A 21,222-nucleotide genomic window follows, 5' to 3' on the forward strand; every position below is an offset into this window, starting at 1 on the left:
TAGATTCGAATTTCTATCAGGGAAACCACATGTGTAGGAAATTGAATGTTCTCATAACAAGACCCACCCCTGAAAGACAAGAAAAGTGCTGTTTTTGGATTCAGTGTTGTTTGGCCAAAGAGGTGCTCACTCAAATACTCAAAGAACTTAACAGAAGGAGGAACCTTGACAGTATGAAAGTACCTCAAGGGGTTGATCCTTCTTTTTAGGCCTTTTGTTCATGGATGCACTATCCAATAAATCGTTCTCTTCATCATCTGAGAACACAGAGTCTTTCATTTCACAGTTTGCCTCACGTGGCTTTTCGTATTTATCGTTCACATCTATTTAACATGGCCATTTATGGTCTAAATATAAAGACAAAGGATGAGGAAGATCAGTGATTTGATTCACATTCCACCAAGCTCCACTTCACTGCAAACCCATGCATCTTCCAGGGATTAATAGACGTAAGGTTCACACTTCACACTCGACTAATAGCAGCTGTTGGGTTAGAAATGAAAAGGACCTTGGTTGCAAAGCCATTGTAAGCTCTTGGATTATTCTATGCAGAATTTAGACTAAATTCACAGCCTGGTGTTCTGGAGGTTGTCTCTAGAAAGATTTTGTTTGTTTGTTAGGCTCAGGGATAAATTAAATAGCTGATTTCTTGAATTGCTAATTATATCCACAGTTTCTACATCTACTACATGTAAGAGTGTCCTCTGGAAAGAATGAGTGCTGAAGCCCTGTGGACAGTATGGAGACAGTTTCCTGGGAAACGAAGCATGACTTGAAGCACTGACTTGAAGTTGAGAGAGCCCAAGCCAAGGGTCCAGTCCAAGGTCCAGTGAAGTTAAACAAAAACTTCAGCAGGCACTGAAAGGACTCTCAGTAGGGATGTGTTGTTGTGAGACCAGAGTGGGGAAAATTCTTCTTCTGTCATGCTAGATAAGTCTTACAGACTGTTAGTGCCACCGAAGGTAGAATATGAATCCATGACTATAGATCAGTAATGTCTGCTTGGTGGCTTCTACTCTTGTGATTTATAACACAATCTTTATGGGACTGGTCATGTTGTATACCACCATTCATTTGCTGCCTCAAACTCAGATGGTGAAACAAGATGGTATTTTCAATAGCCAGTCCAAAGCAAGAGCTATAGAAGGGACACCCAGATGACTAAGGTCCCTGTATCTCTGCAGAGTTTCCTATCAGCAGGGCTGGATCTTTCTTAGTTTAACTGACAGTTATGCTTTTTTTTCATTCTAAAACATGTGTGGAAAACAGGAGTTTAAGTGTTGAGTGGTTAGATGACAAGCACAATTATTGAGTCTACTTGGGCTGTTCTATAAACACACATAGAAATAACATTCTGCACTTCTTCTCTCAGCCTGACTGTAACACTCTGCTGGACCAAACACTACAGAAAGAGGATTCTTCAATATCAGACCATTAATCCACTTAGATCCTTAAAGCACACACAAAATAAACCCCCAAAACTGGATTCCCAAACAGTTCTCAGTTGGAAAATGGAGACACACAGGGCAAGTGATTGGGCTACAGCAACACCAGTTACAGACAGGTCACCAGGGCTCTCTCCAGTGCCAAATTCATGTTGGCAGCTGCACACTGTGAGACAAGTTCAGGGTACACTGCACACTGTCCTCTGGCTGCTGACCCTGTGTCTCTTCCCTTTGCCACCACTCACATGGGGAGGCTGAAACACACTGTCGCAGGTTTTCAGGAAGAGCTGGAAGTTGACTTCTTCCCAGCTGTGCTGAAAAAGCTGACAGTCACATTCCAGAGAGGCCTGGAGTAATGCTGAACTATTGTTTTTTTCCTATACGTGACTGTGGTGTTAAGACTACACCGTAAGGAGAATATTAAGTGTTCTTTACAGCACTTGGCAAAATCAGTTTAGGGAGATTTTATTTTAATCACAATTTTATCTTTCCACTTGGGAAGTGAGATATCCAGGAGACGCCTAGCTGAGGTCATCTTGGGTGCAGGAGCTGCTCTGTGGTGCCTCTCTAAACCAAGGAAAAATGGAGTCCAGCTTGTATTAAAAGCTGCTTGTTTAGTGTTTGAGCACAGCCTGACCCAAGCACAGCCTGTAGGCTGAATGCTCCCCTGAAACCAATTCACATGACTGCTCCCAGCTGCCCTGCTCCCCAGAGGTCCCTCAGATTTGGGCTGCAGACTGGACATTGGGTAGTTTGTTTCCAGTTAGTTAAACTGGATCAGGAGTTCTTGAAACTGCATCCCTGAGGTTTGTGTGTAGGCTTACCAACACCCCTCAGCCCTGTGCCACTGTGGGGAGCCAAGAGCTTTCCTTGGAGCAAAGAAGACATGAAGGGGACATGCCAGAGGCGTGATGGAAAACTAGAATGTGAGCATTCACTGTGGAGATGCAATGAGACATTAAGAACATACAGGATGAGGCAAACTTGCTCTGTGGCCTTTGTCCTGCTGTCCACTGCAAAAGAAGACAGAAGGAAGTGTGAACCCTGATAACACTCCTGGGAGTCCCAAACTTTTCCAGCTGACGTTGCTTTCTCCATCGTTATTCTCTCTTGAATTGGGTGCAGGATGAAAAGATGTCCAGGCAGCACTGCCACCCATGTTTTATACCTCCAGAGCCAGCAGAGCAGAAGCCCAACACTTCTGCAGGCCTCCCACTCTCCCCAACAGCCGAAGTACGGTGTCCCTGCCCCAAAGCTGCTGCTTTAAAGACTGGGGAGAGCTCCTTTCCCAGCTGACATGCACTGTTTTGACTCCAGCAGCAGAGGTTGACAAAGTCCACTGGAAGACAGGCTGAGGACTTCTCCCCTGCTCAATCTCACTGTGAATGAGGAACCAAAACGTAGACAAACAGGAACCAGTTTCACTTCAGCCTCACTGTCCTGGAAAAGGGAATACACATGTCCAGCCTGGGCTTTCACAGTACCTTTCTGAGCACTGATGAGAACAGACCTTGAATACAGATATCCTATAAGGTCTGGAGTGAGAAGGGAGGATTGCCTGCCCACCCTGACTCAGACATCTATACTGTGGGCAATGCCAACCTCATATCCACCTGGAGTGCCAGGCTTTGTCCCATGGTTGTTGTAGAACATTGCACTACTGTGAGACCAGAAGCAACTCACCCCAAAAGGGCTGAATGAGCACCAACTATGAGGTCATTTTTTTTGTGAACCAGGCAATTACAAGCTAAAAACTAACTTCTCCTACACCAAAGAGTGGGTCCCCTGCAGGTGGAGAATAAAGCAGGGAATTTACCAGAATAACAGGCAGCAGATGTGAGGAACTACTGGGAAGGGAGATGGAAGCTTAAAGGGAATAGATGGGTTCAGGACACCAAGGCTCCTGGAGAAGGGGCACACCAAAGAGCAAAACACACAGTTGGGGCTGGATTCTCAAGGACAGTGCTGAGCCTCTTGTATGTTTCTAAGAGGCATCAGGGCCTTAGAGCACTATCATATGTCCCCAAAGTAGCAGAGCCAGCAGTGTGTGCTGCTCCAGGGAAGCAGCTGATGGCTCCTGGGACTGGTTCACAGCCAGGAGGGGTTGTGTGAATCCAGGGGCCATGTAAATCTAGGTCTGTCACCTGGCTCTCTCACCGTCAGGAGGCTCTCACTTCCCATCTCAGAGCAGGGTGTCGTTTGGGTATTTTCACCTTTTATGTTTTTGCCTACACACCTTTGCAGAGAGGGGTAGAACTTTGCAGAAATGGGGAAACTGCTCATGTCCTAGACTCAAGCTGCTGCTACTTCTTGCAGAAATGTCTTTTCACTGTCCAGACCTATGAGTTTACAGAAGCATAACAGAGGTCAGGACCTTGCCTGCTAACTACAGATGAGCAAAGAAGTTTGATGCAGATTCTCAGAAATATTTGGATACTTAAATACAGTTACAGGGGGAATTGAGCACCCCAATACCTTTGAGAGAAGCTGCACCTCCCCCACCCTTATTTTCCCAGGCAACACTTCTTTCTTCTGTCATTGTAATTCCTCAGGAACTATATAACAAACCACAGTCACAGACTACACAAGCCAGGAACAAGGTATTGTATTATTGTAATGGAACATTCAGTCACTCCAAAGCTAAGCCTTTCTGGGGGATCCTTCATATAGGAGTTTTGCACAGCACTTAATATGAGCAAGAGACCAGATATTTATTATATGATGGCGATCAGCTTCTTTTTCCTGCAACAAAGACAAATTTGCCATCATTTCCAAAATACATTGATCCAACTCATGTACTTCTCCAACAGTTTTCATTGCCAAACCAAGAAGTTAGAAGCAGCCAATCTACCAGCAAACACTGCCCAGGGGCCACAAAACAGAGGCAGACAGAGGCTCGTCTTTCCAAAGCTGAAGTCAAGTGCAACCAAAGCAAACAAGTCTACTCACATCATCAACAAAGTCACTGGTTAATGAAAACACATCCCACAAATGATTAAGTTGTTAAGTACTAGTCTATTCCAAACACCTCAGAAGAAAACTCATGCAATCTTTAACACTTACATCAGAGTCCCATAATATTTACATAGAGAAAAGGAAAGAATAAACTGTTAGGGGAAAACATTTGGATGTAGAAGGGGAAGGAACATTGTTTCAGAGCACAGAAATTCTCATCTTTGCTTTCAGAACATCTGTGGTTGAACTGGAGTTTATTAAACAACAATGAATGTTTGAACTTTGTTGCTGAAATAGAAATGTACTTAAATGCACTTAACCTACTGATTTGCTATGAAAATTTTTCCTTCCCTGACATTACTAAAATAAATATTAAAAACTCCCAAGTTGCCATTCAGAGGTACTGCTGGAAAGTGATGCAAATTATGCCCATAAAAATATGATTCAGAATTTAAAAGGAAAGTTTTAAGGAATAAAATGCCTACAGCAACAGAAAGTGGTTGTCTGGTCTTTAAGCTCAGTGAGAAAAAGGTTAAAAAGTGTATAAATCCCTAGCACAAGAGATAGCAGCAAAACTGGCTACAAACAAAAACGACCTAATTGTCACCTAGACATTTAATTGTTTTGTTCAGGGATGTATGAACAGCTTCCTTGGTGAAAAGTCAGTTCACTGTTAAGAACACTTTCTGCTAAAAGAATCTCATGTGTGATCTGCAGTATATCACAAAGAAGGAGCTGAATACACCTTATGTATCAGGAAGGTGATTTAAAACACAACTAAATGAGCATCCCATTAAGGTTTTTGCTGAGCTCTCTGCTGCTTGTGTGATCCATCACCTTGTCTTCAGGGTGACAGCCACGTGTGGCAAAGGGCCCAACATTATTTTATTGGAAAAACTCCAATAAAATAATGCTCCTCCCGGCTTTGTGCTGCAACATTTTGTGCATGGCTGACCAAACACCTCAGCTAAGCTGCCCCATCAGTCACTGCTGATCTGAAGTTTTAAAGGTGCACGTCACTGTATCAGTCACATACAGTGCACATTGACAAACCAGTCTCATTTGTCTCTAATGTCCTCACACATTTCTTACTTTGCCTGAAATCATTATTAAACTTGCCCTCAGATATGCGTAGCCATAACAGTTTTCCTGATACACAACAAATTTTAAACATCTTTGAGATATATTTATTCTCTGCAAAGTCTAAAACTGTTCCTCTCTCTCAGCCATGCCACACAGTCTCTGTGGCAGCACCCAAGAGATGTTAATTGAGATAACAGCATTGAGCACAGAAGTTATTTCTTAAATGCAAGACCCAGGCAGCTCGTTTAACACTGAGCAGCTCTTAAGCATTTACTGGGCACTGCCAAGAGACAAACAAATCCCTGAAGGTTTTCCCTCTGTCCTTCCCGAAGGGGAAAAAGAACACTTATGTAATTGTATCACTGTTCCATCGTCATCCTCAGGATGACTTTCCACAGGCCTTGAACATAGAAGAGATGTCAGAAATTTGAGTAAAGACCTGGGAGAGTTCTGTGAGCGTAGATCACAGGGTTTTTTACAATAAGGGTGGTGAGGCACTGGTACAGGTTGCCTGGAATGGTGGTGCATGCCCTGTCCCTGAAGACACTGGATGGTGGCTCTGAGCTTCTGATGGAGCTGTAAGTATCCCTGTTCATTGCAAGGGAGTTGGACTAGATAAGTTTTAAAAGCCCCTTCCAACTGAAATGGTTCTATGATTTGCTTCTGTGCATCATACTGAACTCAGTGTGGCCTTCAGCTTCTGTACAGATGCCCATTCCATGGCATAAGGAGGCTGCATCTTCATGAACCCCCTGCAGTATGGCCGAAATTAATTTGCCAGTGTCCATTGCCTCCTTCAGGATATTGCCCAGGGAGCTGGGAGAGCAGCTTTTTGCTCCCACCAGCCTGTGCTCTCCTAAGAGCTGTGGGGTTTTAAGAGTGACATTTGAGTTTCACCTGCAAAAACATTAAGGCAACTGCTCCTGCCACAAAGGCCTCATCAAGGCTCTGAGACAGCCCTTAATATCCTGCTTGAGATTAGGCTTGAATGTCTGCCCTTTTAGGTTATAGACTCTTCAGGACTGAGTACTTCTAACATTTGTATCTTGCAACTGGCTTCACAGAAATTGGTATGAAAGAAAGATCAGCGCCAATAGATTGGAACAATTTAGTCTAGTTAAGCAAACTTTGTTTCTTTCTTTGCAGCTTTGAGGAAAAAAACATTCACATTACACAGTCAGGGACCTGTCCTCCAAGATACCAAAGCTGCACTTACTAAGGAGCATGTAAAGGGCACACCATTGTCTGCGAGTGCATTAATGCATGCATTGCCTTGGAGACAGAGAAAGGGCAGCCCGTGGGGGCAGAAGGAACTTTCTATGAGATGCAGCATATTGCCACTGACACGGTCAGAGCAACTGGGCTAAGGAAAAAAACCAGCAAAATAAAGGAGTAGGAAAGTGTACACAAATTTGGGCCCAATTTGTAAACACACTGGTTTGACTACTGTTGTAGCATCATTAAAGGACCTCCCCAGGTTTAATTCATGCCTACTTAGCACTTCAGGATTCAATGAATATTTTATAAATAACACTGAAGAGTCAAATCCATAAAATTGGTTTAGGCTAAAATTAAAAGGGTGCTAATAAAATGCACTGTGAATACAAGGGGTTCATGACTACTTAAACAGATACCACTTGAAGGAAGCTTCATTTTCCTTGCACAGCAGCACACTCACCCTAAATGTGAAAGTGCAAAGAACTAGAAAAGAATCACAGAGCCATAGGACCATTGTATGGCTTGGATTGGAAGGGACTGTAAATCGTCTAGTTCCAATCACAACAGCACAACAAGGAGGGTGACAAAGCAAATGTGTGAAGCTTGGTTTGCCACCAACATAATGCACAAGGAGACAGAGGGTCAGGCTGGGAGCTCCAGCCTCCGGGCCTTAATGCTGCACGCCCGGCTGCTCTGGAGGTGACATGAGCCAGCTGTGTTTTCACAGCAGTGGCTGCAGTACGGTGGCAGCACTGCGATCCTGAGTGCCTCTGCTGCAAAGCCCCTAGGGCTGTTTGCAGTATGCAAAATAAACAGAAAGCACATGAGATGAGGTGTATAGAAATTATGAAAGTCAGCTCCCACTAACACGGGGTGCTGCCCGTCTGGATTTCTTCTTCCTCCCTAAACAAAGTGTTTGGCAGCCCCATCCTCTGGCATGCCCAAACCTGAGGCCTCCCGCTCCCTTCATCAGCCACTGGGACAAAACGCATCCTGTATAAGAGAAAGGACTGAGGTTTTTCTCCAGAGATAAACTCCCCAGCCGTGGGTCAGTAAGGTGAGCAGCACTGCAAAACTTGCTGTCAGCACACAACACAGCTCACAAACCCACTCATAGCCTGGCTGTCCCCTTGCTTGTTCCCCTGGTGTTAGGAAACATGGTGAGTAAGAGCAGCAGGAGCAAGCCAGGCTGGGGAACACAGCCATGCCCAAAAGGTATGCGTGGATATCAGGGTGCAGGAAATCCAGCACTCACCTCTGAGGAGTCGGCATACTGAGCAACACGTGCACACTGAAAGAGGAGCTGAGCATTAGGGACTCATCAGGGTAAGCTACCATTTTTCAGAAAGCACTGAGCAACTCTAAATCTCTGCTGAACAGCCCCAAGGAGGGCTTTGTGGCTCCTGTCTGCATAGAGATGATTGTCTCTGCTCACCATCACAAAGCACAGACCCAGGAACGTGGTTCACATGGCTGTGTCCTAAGACTGGGAGTACATACAGCTGCTGGGCTTCATTCTCAGATCACTAAACAGAAATAACTCCTGACAGGAGGGGAGCATGGATAAGCAATGTGCAACACAGCACAAGTAGTTGTGTGATGTAAAGACAGGTTACAGTACTGGGGCTTGCACTGCTACATGTCTGGATTTCCTTTTCTGTAGATTTAGATGTGATGTTTCCAAGCATTGGTGCAGACACTCAGGCAGCTTCTAAACGAATACGTTCACAGAACCCTGATGTTCCTCAACCAGGAACATAGCAAGAAGTTTTGCAATGGATTACTAAAAATGCAGACAACCGAGAGAACTGCACTACACCCTTCAATGCAAATGCAGGTGATTCACAAGTGTTCACAAAACTGTTATCTTCACCACTTTGCTTTATTTGTGCTTTAGGAAACAGCCTAGAAACCATTCCTAGTTTGAGCCTCCCAATTTAATCCTCAGAGTGGCATCAGTGACTCCAGATAAAAGGAGTTTCTGGAGCAAAAAGGGTTTGAGCTGTTTGTGATTTCTTTAATAAACATTACCCTGCACTGCTGACACTGACAACTCTTCCATAGTTTCAACCTCTGATTTTACATAGAGGGTAACCAATCTCAATTTTCTGAAGGCTTGCTCTCTGAGACCATATGACATATGTACATGGGCTGTTCCTAGAGCTTTTCTGGTCAGTGAGGACAGGGCTATCCAGGCACATGCTGAGTGCTGATGCTTCCCAACCTTTGCTCCGTCCTGCTAAGCCTTCAGAACTTAATTTGGAAAAGCAAACTAAAAAACAGCCCCGACTCTCTCCTCACAGAGGGGTGTCAGAAAGCACACTGCATATTTCTGCTTTGAGATCATTCCAGCTAAGAATGACCTCCACCTCAGGAAAGCTCAAGCAGTAAGGGCATTCAGTCTGGGCAGTATGGTGCCTTTGCAGGACACTCTGGGCACACAGTGTCACCTCCAGACACTGATGTCCCATCAAGCAATGCAAAGCTGCTTGCTGAACTATGTCTCGCTGGCTTACCCAAAATAAAGGCTGGCTTCCAGCCCCCTGCCCACACTGGGAGTTTCAGCAGACATCAGCAACCACGACACATGTTTGCATCAACTGTGGGACTGAGCTTTGAGACACAGTGGCCACCATCCCACTCCACAAGTCACACGTGTCACACTCACCAGCCATTGGAAGGGAACAAGTTTTATCTGCACTGTCCAGGATACTTTTAAGGCAATAATATAAGGTTAAGAAGTACAAAAGCCCCACGCTGTTAATACAGACACATCTGTTTATTTGGCATTTGCCAGAAAAACAGGATTGCCTTGAGAAGTACTTGGAAACACTGTTCTGGACCTTCCAATTGTTTATCATGATGAACAGCCACACAACATTTACAGTTCCCAAATGAAAAGGACAGTTCTGCCTGGGGGAAAAGCACAGGTTGGAATACGTATCAGAGCTATAATATCATCAGGATGCTAAATTGAGAAATGCTGAACTAAGAGCAAAGTGAGAGATGAGATAAAGAGGACAGGTGGCTGGGCTGTCATGCATAGGAAGGGCGCTCACTGTGTTTCCTTGGCGTGCATTGAAGAAAGGTGTGCATGTGCTTCACAGAAGCAGTGGTAATGCTTCGTGTAACACACTGTGCAGACACAAGTCATAGCAAAGCTGCCTTTGCCCCTTATGTTACCCACACGTGGCTTTAGATTGGGTGTGGGGAGGAGAAGAGCACGGTCTTTCTGTGGGATGGGTGTGAATAGCTCAGGTGCCTGCCCCATGGCTCAGCTGTCTGCACCAAAGGCTCGCTGAGCATCTCAGCTATTGCTCAAGCACTAGCACAGCTGCCTTGGCCAGAGTGCTGGTTGCAACTATGGGAAAAACAGCAAAAAGTAGGGCTCATTCCCCTTGTCTCAAAGGCAACTCCGGCATATCCTATGTCACAGCCTCATAAGACACTGTTCTGCAGACAAAAATAAACCTTTGCTGTGTCTGCATTTGGTACTGCTAACTAAATGCCAAGCTCTTCACACAGTGCTTGCTATCAAAAGGAAATTCAGAGAGTCACAAATCAATCTAAGCAGCACCAGTCACATCTTAAAAAATAACAGTAATGGAAATGAAAGTAGCTGAGTGGTTATTTAATGTATTTGGAGTACAGCACAATGCTGCAGGCAGCTTTTGGCCAGAGCCAAAGCCCACTGGTGTTAGGAAAGTTGTCTCGGTGGGCTTGGAAGCATTCCCAGGGATGTGAAACCAGAACCCAAAGCACTCCTGGTGCTCACTGGGGTAGTGGGGGTTTTCATACCAACAGAGCTGAGTTTCAGCTGTCTCTGTGCAAGAAAGGCAGCACACCTCTCTCCATCTCTGTCTGTAGAAATCACTTTCTTTTAAATATCCCATCTGCTCTTAAACACAGTCATACAACAGGATGGGAGGCGAGTAACACCGAGTTCCACACCAGATCTGGCTGTGTTTTCAATGCTCAAAGAATGGGATTCACCCAAATTGTAATCTAGACCTAAGGAGCCAAATCTTGTCTTTGCCACATTGTTCTAAGTGAGGCCGTCCTAGTTTGTTCAGCAGCAAAGCTGACTTGAGGACTTTCCAATTCCTCACCCCTTGGTTTCCTACTGTGTCACTCCAAAGTGTTGTAAGTTACTGTGGAGTAACCTACAGTAATTTCCCAGGACACTGACCCAGCATCCACAGTCTCACAGCTCTGGGGCTGCCACAACCTGAGATCAGGAGCAGCAGGGCAGCTCCCCACACGTCAGTAGGTTCTGTTGTGAAAACTAGATAGATCATGAGCAAATTACTTCTGATTTTCCCTGGGTGGTTTGGCTGCCTTTGGAGCACAGCTACACCACTTTCAGGATTTCTTCCCACCCACAGCTCTTTACTACCAGACAGCTTGAGTGGCTTCAGCAAGTCTGTTCCATGTCCTGAGGGCAGCACTTCACATCATGTTATCATAAGGCTCCTCTTCCTTCCTTGACACCACTGTTTGGCATACAGAGAAAATTAAGAGCCTGTGCTACATGGAAAGCAAATCCTGCAGCTTTTGAGAATCCCTGATGGCCATATGAGAGAAATAAAGGGAGCTTTCAGGAGCACTATAAAAGCCCTCCCATCAGCATGGGTGTGTAGGTATTCCTTCAACAGTGACTGTGGATGTCCCTTAAAACTGACTGATGCTCACACATGCTCGTAGCCATGGGGATGTCAGAGTCAAAGTAAAGAGTAACAATGGCTCCAGCAGTGCTTGGCTTCCCCATTCTAGGCTGGCTATGGCCTAACAATGCCTCCTTCCTCAACCAAACCCCGCTAGCACATCAGCACATCTCAAAGCACCCAGGCAAAGTATGACACTTCAGGTTACTGTTCCTGCTGCAGTTAAAATGTGGACACTGAGGCTGCACTTGCATAGAGCTGTAATTGGTCAGAGGAGGATGAGGGTAAGCAAGTGAGCAGGGAAACACCAGGATGAATGAATGGCAGAAGAAGGGCTAAAGGAATAACACTCAAATCAAGTCATCTAAATCACAGCACACCCACATGCAGTGCCCCAGATGCCTGGACTGGGAAAGGAAGGACAGAATCGAAGAACAGAAAAAAATAAGGGACACTTTGGTTGTCCAGAAACTTCTCAGAGGTAGTGACAAGATGGAGAACTACCTAACAAATACCAACTGAGAAACCCTGAAAGATTGGGATGGATCTGCAGACAGGACTGTGGCACTGATCAGGTATTTTACGTGTTCTAGTCACTAATGTAAGGTGTACATAAGAAATCTTCTAAGGTATTCACCCTAAAATACATGAGAATCTTCTATCACACATGTCTGTCAGGAGCTGGCCATGGAAAGTACAATTCATCCTGGTTTACAGACACACTGAGGACACTCCAGGTCACACTGGCATTTTGCAATAGAGCAGAGTCTGAATCCAGTTGTTGTGATTCCCCCTGAGCACCACATTGCCTCTCTTGCATATGCAAGACCTGTTCCTTCAAGCCTTCCCTAAAAACCTCCATAAAGCAGGATTTCTACTGCAGAAAGTGTATGCATTCCAAGCCAGGCTCTCTGTTAACTTTCTTAAAGTTGTTTCATGCATCCCAGCTACTGCTGTCAGGCTTTCCCGTGGCTGGTGGCTTTTGGGACCTTTTCAAGAAAGCAGTGCTCTCCATCTGAGTCATCCTCAGTTAAAACGGGCAGGGGTATTTTGCTGACTCTCTCTGATGTCAGACCAACTTAGTCCCATTATCTCTAATACAGGAATGTAAAGAAAAGTTTAATGTTTCTGTGAGACAGTGGGGATTGCTGACATGGACATTTGTGTTATCTCAGGGCTTTGGGACAGGAAAAAAGAGCTGTATGTCAGCTGTTTGGTAGCAACTGTCTATGCACATGCCCATATATAATATAATATACATACATACAGCATACTAATAGACAGCATATTCTCTCTCTCCCTTGCTTTTGTGCAAAATTTCAACTGAGCAAGCACAGAAGGTGAAGCAATGAGACTATGCCTAGGCTTGGTGTGCAGCTCTCAGGACCTCATACAGGCTGATAGATCCCACTCTTCTATATGCATACACACACACCAGTTATTACTGATCAATTTGCCCCTCTAATCATTCTGACTACACACATAACTGTGCCCATACAAAACAGCACAAGGATTGGAGAAGTCATTTTACTTAATTTGATTTAAAGTGAGTGCAAAAGCCCCTTAGTGATGCCTGTCTGCATTGGCTCTGGGGGGAGAAGGGCCCTACAACAGGCAGGTTCCTGGATGAAGAACCTCAATGAAGTAAGTAAGAGAGATGGGATGGATGGAGGGTTTGGAAAGTTTTATTTATTTATGTTTGAATAAGAGTTTTCTATTCTGGGTGTGAACACTATCTTCAGATCACTTGCCACAATCACAGAATGGCCAGGGTTGGAAGGGACCTCAAGGATCATGAATCTCCAACCCCCCTGCCACATGCAGGGCCACCAACTTCCTCATTTAATGCTAGACCAGGCTGCCCAGGGCCCCATCCAATCTGGCATTGAACACCTCCAGGGATGGGGCATCTACAACCTCTCTGGGCAGCAAAATTTGTTAATGGTGTGTACAGGAATGGATTTCATTCCCACCATGTTTTTTCTTCCCTTTGTTCTTCCAAGTTTTTAAAAACAAACCTTTGCTTTTCAGAGACAATTGCTTTCCATAACAGTGCTTACTCAGACATCCTTCACAAACAGCTGTCAGACTTTGGTCTCTGCTTCTAGGAGTGCTCTTTACAGGTTTTATTTCTCAGTAGGCTTCAGCAGTGATGCAGTTCCTGAACTGCATCTGTCAAGTATCAGCTATTGTATAATTCAGAAGAAGTAGGAGTTGAATTAATTCAAACCAGATATTCATTAGAACTCACATTTGCACAGCGTAAGTGAGAAGCTGTATCATCAAATGGAGGCTTTGATAATAACAATGACCCTTGCCCACTACTATACATCCTTATCTCTGATTTTGGCACCTCCATTAGTGCTCATTGAAAACCTACCACTCATTTAGCCCTAGAACCCAACTTTCCAGCTACTGAAGGCTGACACTGGCTCCCTGCATGCTCAAGTCCAGTAACCATCAAACAATACTGTTCTCTCTCTTTAAGTGCCAAGAGACTCAACAGTGTGTCTGTGTCCTGTGAGTTCTGGTATGTGCTGCCTGCAATGTCTGTTTCTATATATTCCTGCCAACTGCATGACTTCATTAAGCTGTGTAATATTCCAGACGACACAACACTGAAAATAACACTGGCACTTACCTGAGCTGCCAGTGCCTTCTGATGCACTTCTGGATGTTTTTGGCTGGCTCTGTTTGCTACTTGTTCGTACAGTGACCGAAGGAGGAACAGTGCTGCTGCTGTCACCACGAATTGTTGAGAGATCCTGCATGCTAAAGCTCCTTAGTCTCTCAGACAGGGCCCCCTGTCCCTAGTTAAACAAGCAAGCAAATAACATACACAGAAGTTAGATTAGACAGTACATTTCAAACATTCTTTCTCCCCAGCTCATTGAATGAAATGAAAATGAATGAAAGTTTGACCATTAGGACAATAGGGAAAGAATAAAATTGCCTGCACCAGTAACCTAGAGAGGATGTAAACAAGTGTTAAAAGCATCATTTTACTATCTTTGCTCTTCCATTTAGAGTGGTTCTGTGCACAAAATGTGATCATTTGTAACTGTGATGGAGAGCATCTCTGATTCTTCAGCGCAGTCATTTGAACTTGGAGCAGCCTTGGGCATATCTGAAGGAAGAGAAGGATGTAGGAACTTCCTGGTAGGTACTTTTCTTCACTAATATCTTAGACAGGTTCTTGTTTCAGAACTGCAATAAAATGATCTACATCAAAATAGCTTCCTTTTGAAGTTAATCCTCTATGATGATATTCATCCAGCAGTTCTCAGTCACACAAAGAATTTTCAGAGGACAAAACATTTGAAATTTTAATGGATTATAAAGTTATTCTTAAAGATAAGAAATTATTCCTGTGCTTTGTTCATGCAGCTTAAGGAAAAAATAAACTCCTTCCATTTGTACTGCTTTTCAAACTAGCTCTCAATCAAGAGACAAACACATTCTGTAGCTGTCCCTTAGTGAAATGGCATTGACACACTGATGTACTGAGTAACCTAAAAGTACTGATTTACCAGCATCACTTCAGAAATTTCACAAGCAGAGTAATGGGAAATCAGTGCTTCTACCCCATATAAATTCCTTAGCAACTTACTTTTAGGCACTGTAGTTAGCACAGGGTGCTTATAACCAAAGTTGCCATCACAACTTGCAATCTCTACATTCAGGGAAATTGCTGGATCAGTAATATCTCAACTTTTCTTGTATAAAAAGCTTTAGGCTGAAAAACCCTCTCAGGATTCAGACTTCCAAAGTATATCAGTTCAACCACAAACAGGCTGCTCATCCCAGACTACAGCACTCTTCTACATCAGCAAGAACCAGAGTACATGGTCATAACTCCTTCAGTGCTGCACTGAAACATCATCAGTAGAAACACACATCATTAAGTACAATAAAACTGAGCTGTCCTTTGTAGGGCAGTCATCTGGTGGAGCCAGCCAGGAAGCCACAGTAGGGTTTTTCTCCTCAGTTTACTGAACATTTGCTGTCTTCACACCTCTCCATGCATGCTCTGTTGGCACCATGATCAAGGCAATCTCAAGCACCAGCACAGAGCGGGTGGATGAATGGACTGAGAGCAGTACTGCACAGAGGGACTTGGGGGCGTAGATGGCAGAAAAACAGGACGTGAGCAGGTGTTGGCAGTTGGAAATTGATGATCCTTGAGGTCCCTTCCAACCCAAATCATTCTGTGGCTCTTCAAATTTCTGCACTACCACCCAGTTGTCGGTGCTGATTAAAGGGAACACAAGACATTCTACCCCAGAGTCTGACTACAACAGACAGCTCCCTAGCTAGAGTTAGTTATGAGCAACCAGATCACTAGCTAATATTTTGCTGTTGCAGAATGACTGGAGAAGCGAAGCTGAGGGCTTAGCAATTGATAAGCTGCTGTACCACGAGTGCTGTATTTCTCTTGCACCACCAGCTCAAATGTCAGCAGAACTCAAGCTTTTAACCTCCTCCCAGCTGTTTCACTCAGCCAGCTAACCCAAATAGCATTTCATTCCACAGAGTGATTTCTGTATGTGGATGTGAGTCAGATTAGAGATGAGATTCATGTGTCAGACCAACTTGGCAGGGAAGATGACACTAATGCACTTTTTTGCATTGAAAATTAAGGAGATATGCTAATTTTATTTTATTTTTTGCACTGCAACCTGTGATATAATGGCACAGAATGATCTAAGAGCTTTAAAACAAGGACCTAATGTATGCCTCTCATCATTTGTTTTCTCAGGGAAGGAGAAGAGAAGGGCGAGAATGGAACAGGGCTTAGTGGCACTGACAGGACAGAAGACAAACATTAAAAGCACATGATAATATCACCTCCTAATAAAGAACATTAACCCAGCATTAACAGCCCAAGCCACAAACACTCACCCAACCAGTATAGCCTGAAAGGATCAGAAATTTTGGTTCTTTCCAAAATCTGGAGTCAATATCATGACAGATACTCTAAAAGGCAATGCAACAGAATAACTTTGCCTCTCCAGAGTTCATCTCTGCATTCACTCTGGAAATACAAGTTTTAAAAGGGAGGTGGACTTAAGAGTTTGAAAAAATTGAGTCTACATACAGTGGAGACAGTCATAAAAATTCTTCCACATACGTAGGTGGTTTTATACAGTCTCTAGGAAAATAAAGTTAGGAACATAATCTTTAAATCTGCAATATATATAACAGTCTCATTAAGTATAATCAAAATATAAACAAATAACAGTGCCTGGATTTCATCATATCTTCAGTTAGACGATCTGAAAGAATTCTGTAGACATTATTTAGGCTTCAGAACATCTTTAATAACTAGAAACTCCATTTTGCAGCTGAAGCTGTAACAGCACGGTGACGTGACACAAATCAGGAATCAAAAACTGCCAAGTCATGTAAGAGAAGCTTTCTGTTAATGCATGATGGCACCTTCTGACCTTTTGCGTTTTAGGATCAGTAGTTAATGGACAGGCAAGGCAACACTAAGTCACACTCACCACACTTCCAGCACAATACTAAACCTGTTAATTTTCTCCTCTCTCTTTGCTGTAACTCCTGTTACACAGTAGCAGACATGTCTGCATGCATATTCCAGCTGCCATCCTGCAGATACTTGCTACAGGGGGTAGTGCATAGTCCTAGGGCATCAGTTATTGCTACAGTGTCAGCAGGACTGCCCCAACCACCCCTGTCAGAAAATGCTTGCAGAAATCCATCTTCACCTTCGAGCCAAGCCCTGGTCTCTCTAGCTCCACTGCAAGCCCAACCGTTCTAATGGGATCACAGCAGTGGGAATGAGGATCTCTTTGTCCATTAGTGAAAAAAACAAAACCAGACACGGCAGCTTGGCCAACACAGTAGCAACAACCTGGGTTAGATGGTTTTTCTGCATTCAGAGCTCCCTGCCTGATTGCTGGAGTCTCCAGCTGCCAGCAGAGGACTTGGAAGGCATTTTGCTGGTGAGATCAAGGAGAAGCTTTTAAAGCTCAGCACGTAGGATCTACCTACTGGAAGCAGAGCAAACAGCATCTGTCCTGAGACCAATCTCAGCTGAAAACAGTTCAAACTAGTATTTTACAGGGAGGCAGATAGTTAGTTAGGTGTTAGCAAAAGCATTCAGCAGATTACCTGCCCCTTTTTCTGGTCCAAATACAAGTGTAAATGAAGTAGTTGAGAGACCTAGCAAGGGAAAAAAAGAGCCAATGTGGCAACAAACACAAAAGCTTTGAGAATAAGGTCTCAAGCATAAGTAATCAAGGTGAGACGAGCATGACACTGGGCACTGTTGTACAGGGACTCACACACACATAAAAAGCAGGGGCACCCACCTGTGAACTACAACTTTGAATGTAGATTCTCCCTTCCTCAGCTCTCCCAGAGAGATGGAGAAAACACTCCATAACCCCAGCTGACAGGGTGTTACCTAGCAAGTGTGTTTAAAGAGTTAAGCAAATTATCAACACAACAGGCTGTCACTCTTTGCACTTCACAGGTTCATCCCACCGGAGAGACCCCCAGTGTCTGACCACCTCTGTAATACAGACTGACAGTCATTAAGAACAGGCTGCACTACCTGACTAACTTATGATGAGTTTAGGCACAGAATTAGGTCAGGGATGCTCAGGAGCCATTTTAGTCCTAGAGATTGCCAGCCCTTCTGAGGAGTGGAGTAACATTGGGGAATTACACCAACAAGCATGTTTGCAAGAAGAAGCTCACAGGGCCTGCCTGCAGAAGGCCCTGATAAAAGTGAAACCATTGGTTCTGTGGGCTAAGCAGAGGCCAGAATGAAGGGAGCAGTTGCTTCTGCCATTGTCAAACCACATGAATGCAGCTACCCTACAAACAATATCTTTATGGCTTGCGTGCCATGGCTGCCTGGGAAGAGCTACACAGTTTGGAGAGGTCAAACAGTACAGAAGACTCAAAGGGAAATCAGCTGACATTAATGTTGATGGTGGAAACTTAATTTCATCCACCCTTTTTGTTTGTGCAGTCCATTTCCTCTCTTGGGAACAGTATGAAATTGCGTCTCCCAGCCCAGCCTCTCAGGGTACATTTATTGTTTGGTTCTGCTGTCCTGTGCATTCACTGGCTGTTGTCTGCTCCTTGAGACGTTAATGAAAGAGCCAAAGAGATGAAAAAAAACTGGAACCAGCTGCTTGGATTGTACCTCTGCAGCAAGGATTGCATTTTGTTGATTTGGGGGAAAATCAGTTTTTTGAATCTTCAGAATGAAAAAAATGCATTACACCACAACAGATATGATTCATGAAATAGTGATTAGTGGTAGCACACGTTTCAAGAAAGCCTTTGTTGGGATAATACAGCTCAACCAAGAGATCGCTGACTTTGGATCCCAAGTGAAGATCTTTTAAAGAATGCTGCATTCATAAGGAATGTGCTCAGCCCTTCTGAGATAACAATAACAGATCCCCTCCTGATTTCTGCAGCTCCTAGCCATATAAAAGAATGGGGCTGTTACAGATATGGTACTAAACAGACTGGACAGACTGTCCTATGATGCATTTGATAAGCAAAGAAATACTTTCTCTACAATGTTGTCATTACAAAGATGCTTTATCCTTTTAGGAAAGGAGGCTCCCCACCTCACTCTTTCCCAGTTTAAGTAAAAGTGCAGTTCTCTACTGTCATGCCACTTTCTTCCACAGAAGTCTGGACTCTAAACATCAATAGCTATCAATCATCATGGGAAATCAGAGAGCTAAATACTTCTGATTTCTGGGCAGCTGCACTGGCTACACCAGCCAAGTACTAGAAATGAAGGAAAAGACACTGTCTGACTAGTGAGGACAAAATCTAAGTGATCTTCAGTGTTTCTTCTCCTGGCTTAAAATCCAGCAAAAACTGGAAGACTTTCCAACAAATTTCCTGGGTTCAGGAAACCTAAACCAGCAGTGCTGCAGCCCCTATAGGGTGATGAGCCGAGAGGGAATGGAAGTGATGCTGCCAGACCTGTCAGGTGGTTTTGAGCTGAAGCAGTTTGGGAACTGCTGATGCAGCAGTTAAAGAGGTGGATGCGAGTACTGAATGCTTCCCACCTTCATCTGTATGTCTGGCCTTTTTAACAGATATCCAGAATGACTGCTAGCTCTGGCAGCACTGCAAGCCATATTTCACTACGCATGAAAGGCTCCTGGACCGTTTCTCATACTTATTAGGCACAAATGTCTTTTCATCGACACCAGTCATGCATGCCTGCACCTTCCACCTCGTTTATCATCTCCTGCCAAGGCTCTGTGCCCACTGCCAGCAGTGTGCTGTGCCCCCCACTCCCTTTTCTGAAGGCAGGCTGCACCAAGGGGCACACAACAGGAACAGCATCAGCTGCTGTGCAAACACAAGACCAAGGGAGGTGTGTTATTAGAAATCTTGGAATTGTGATGGCTTGATGGCTGCAGGATGTTTTCTGCAGCTCTGCTTTGAAGAGCAGAGTTGAGACTGCAGTTTGAGGTGGTTAAGTAGTTGGGAGCAGGATTTGTCTTGTGGTAAAATGACACTGACCTGTTTGGCTGAATTGGTTTGTTCAGGATGAGGAATAAAAGAATAGGATCTGGGAAACAAGGATGATTTAAGGAGAAATGAAGAAATTAAAAGCTGGAGAGAGTGTAAAACTGGTGATGGAAGGGCTATGGAAACAGAGGAAGCAAAGGCAGAGCACAGCAGGCTCCTGAGAAGGGAAGGAAGGAGTGGAGAGTTAGCAACTGGGGACAGGGGAAGACAGCAGGTGGTGGAAAGCTCAGGGTGACAGGTGGAAGATGAGCAACTGCTCCTATGGGTGTGCCAGAAGAGGCTGGTGCTGCCTCCAAGCCATCAGTACCACTCCTCACTGCAGTCACACACGTGTCTCAGCTGCTCTCATCAGAAACCACAGCACCGCCAATGAAAAGCCTATTTGTGCCCAGGCCTCCATCTGATGGCTCTGCTGCCCTGCCAAAGCCTTGCACCTGCCCCCCTGCCTGTGTCCCATAACAGCCCTACTGCTGCCCTGTTCTGCAGTAACAGCAGAGGGAAAAAGAGCCACTCAGACCCAAATCAGGCTCCTTTTCTGCTTCTCTTCTGCTGCTGCAAGCTGAGCCAAAAAAGAGGTGACCAGTGCCAGGGCTCCTTGGGAGTGGGAATGGCCAAGCAAGCTGGAACAAAAAACATGCAAAGAGCAGCAGGATTTAATGCTTGGTCATCTAATCCCACCACTTAGCACTGACCCACTTGAAGTCACGGTGTGTGACAGATGACCAACCAATGAGGACAGGATTACAGAGCCCCAAATGAGATTATGCTCTTTAGAGGAGACGCAGGCTGCTCGGGGTAGGGGAAAGATCTGTGCAGAGCACCTAGCAGGAGTAATAAACCCATCTATCTAATGCTCTGTCTGCTTGGAGAGCATCAAAAATAGACTCTACTCAGAGAGAGAAAACACCCAAGTAAGCCAGCTGGGCAGGCTCAGGGTACTTGGGACACTGACAGCTCCTCAGCCTGTAAAATGAACTGGCACAGGTTTGTGCCAACATTAGCACAACTGTGGCTTCAAAACAAAACAGAGCAGTGGAGGGGAGCAGGAGGGGGGAGAGAGAGAAGCTTGTACTTGGCTAAGATTGTTATTTAAGATAGAAAGGGGAAAAGGGTCAGGGGATCAGAGATAAGGAAGGTGTGTGGCTGTGCTCAGCTTGCAGCTTCTTAGCCTATGAGAAATATTTAAGTAACAGCCTGTCAGACACAAAGCATAATAGAGAGCCAGCAATACTGTGCTGCATTGTGGATTAAAAAAACAAAAAAGAAACGATGGGCCTCGCACAGAGATCACTAAAGAGAAGAGAACGTGATGG

General features: G+C 44.6%; 1 protein-coding gene across 7 annotated transcripts in view; it reads right to left on the reverse strand.

The window, feature by feature from the left end:
• Nucleotides 1-21,222, reverse strand: part of REEP1 (receptor accessory protein 1) — a 62,690-nt gene that overhangs the window by 7,663 nt on the left and 33,805 nt on the right. The window contains exons 6-9 of one of the 7 annotated variants that reach the window (XM_090139847.1): nucleotides 17,504-17,554; nucleotides 14,007-14,175; nucleotides 7,957-7,992; nucleotides 184-257 (exon numbers count right to left, since the gene is read on the reverse strand). In XM_090139847.1, the coding sequence (XP_089995973.1) occupies nucleotides 184-257; nucleotides 7,957-7,992; nucleotides 14,007-14,175; nucleotides 17,504-17,554 (330 nt within the window). Of the gene's footprint in view, nucleotides 1-183; nucleotides 324-4,066; nucleotides 4,181-7,259; nucleotides 7,695-7,956; nucleotides 7,993-14,006; nucleotides 14,176-17,503; nucleotides 17,555-21,222 lie in introns of those variants that run through there. The other 6 variants (XM_090139849.1, XM_090139845.1, XM_090139851.1 and 3 more) reach the window with 6 other exon arrangements.

This window comes from Phasianus colchicus, chromosome 4, assembly GCF_987193195.1.
Source record: "Phasianus colchicus chromosome 4, bPhaCol1.hap1.1, whole genome shotgun sequence".
NCBI classification, from domain to species: domain Eukaryota; kingdom Metazoa; phylum Chordata; class Aves; order Galliformes; family Phasianidae; genus Phasianus; species Phasianus colchicus.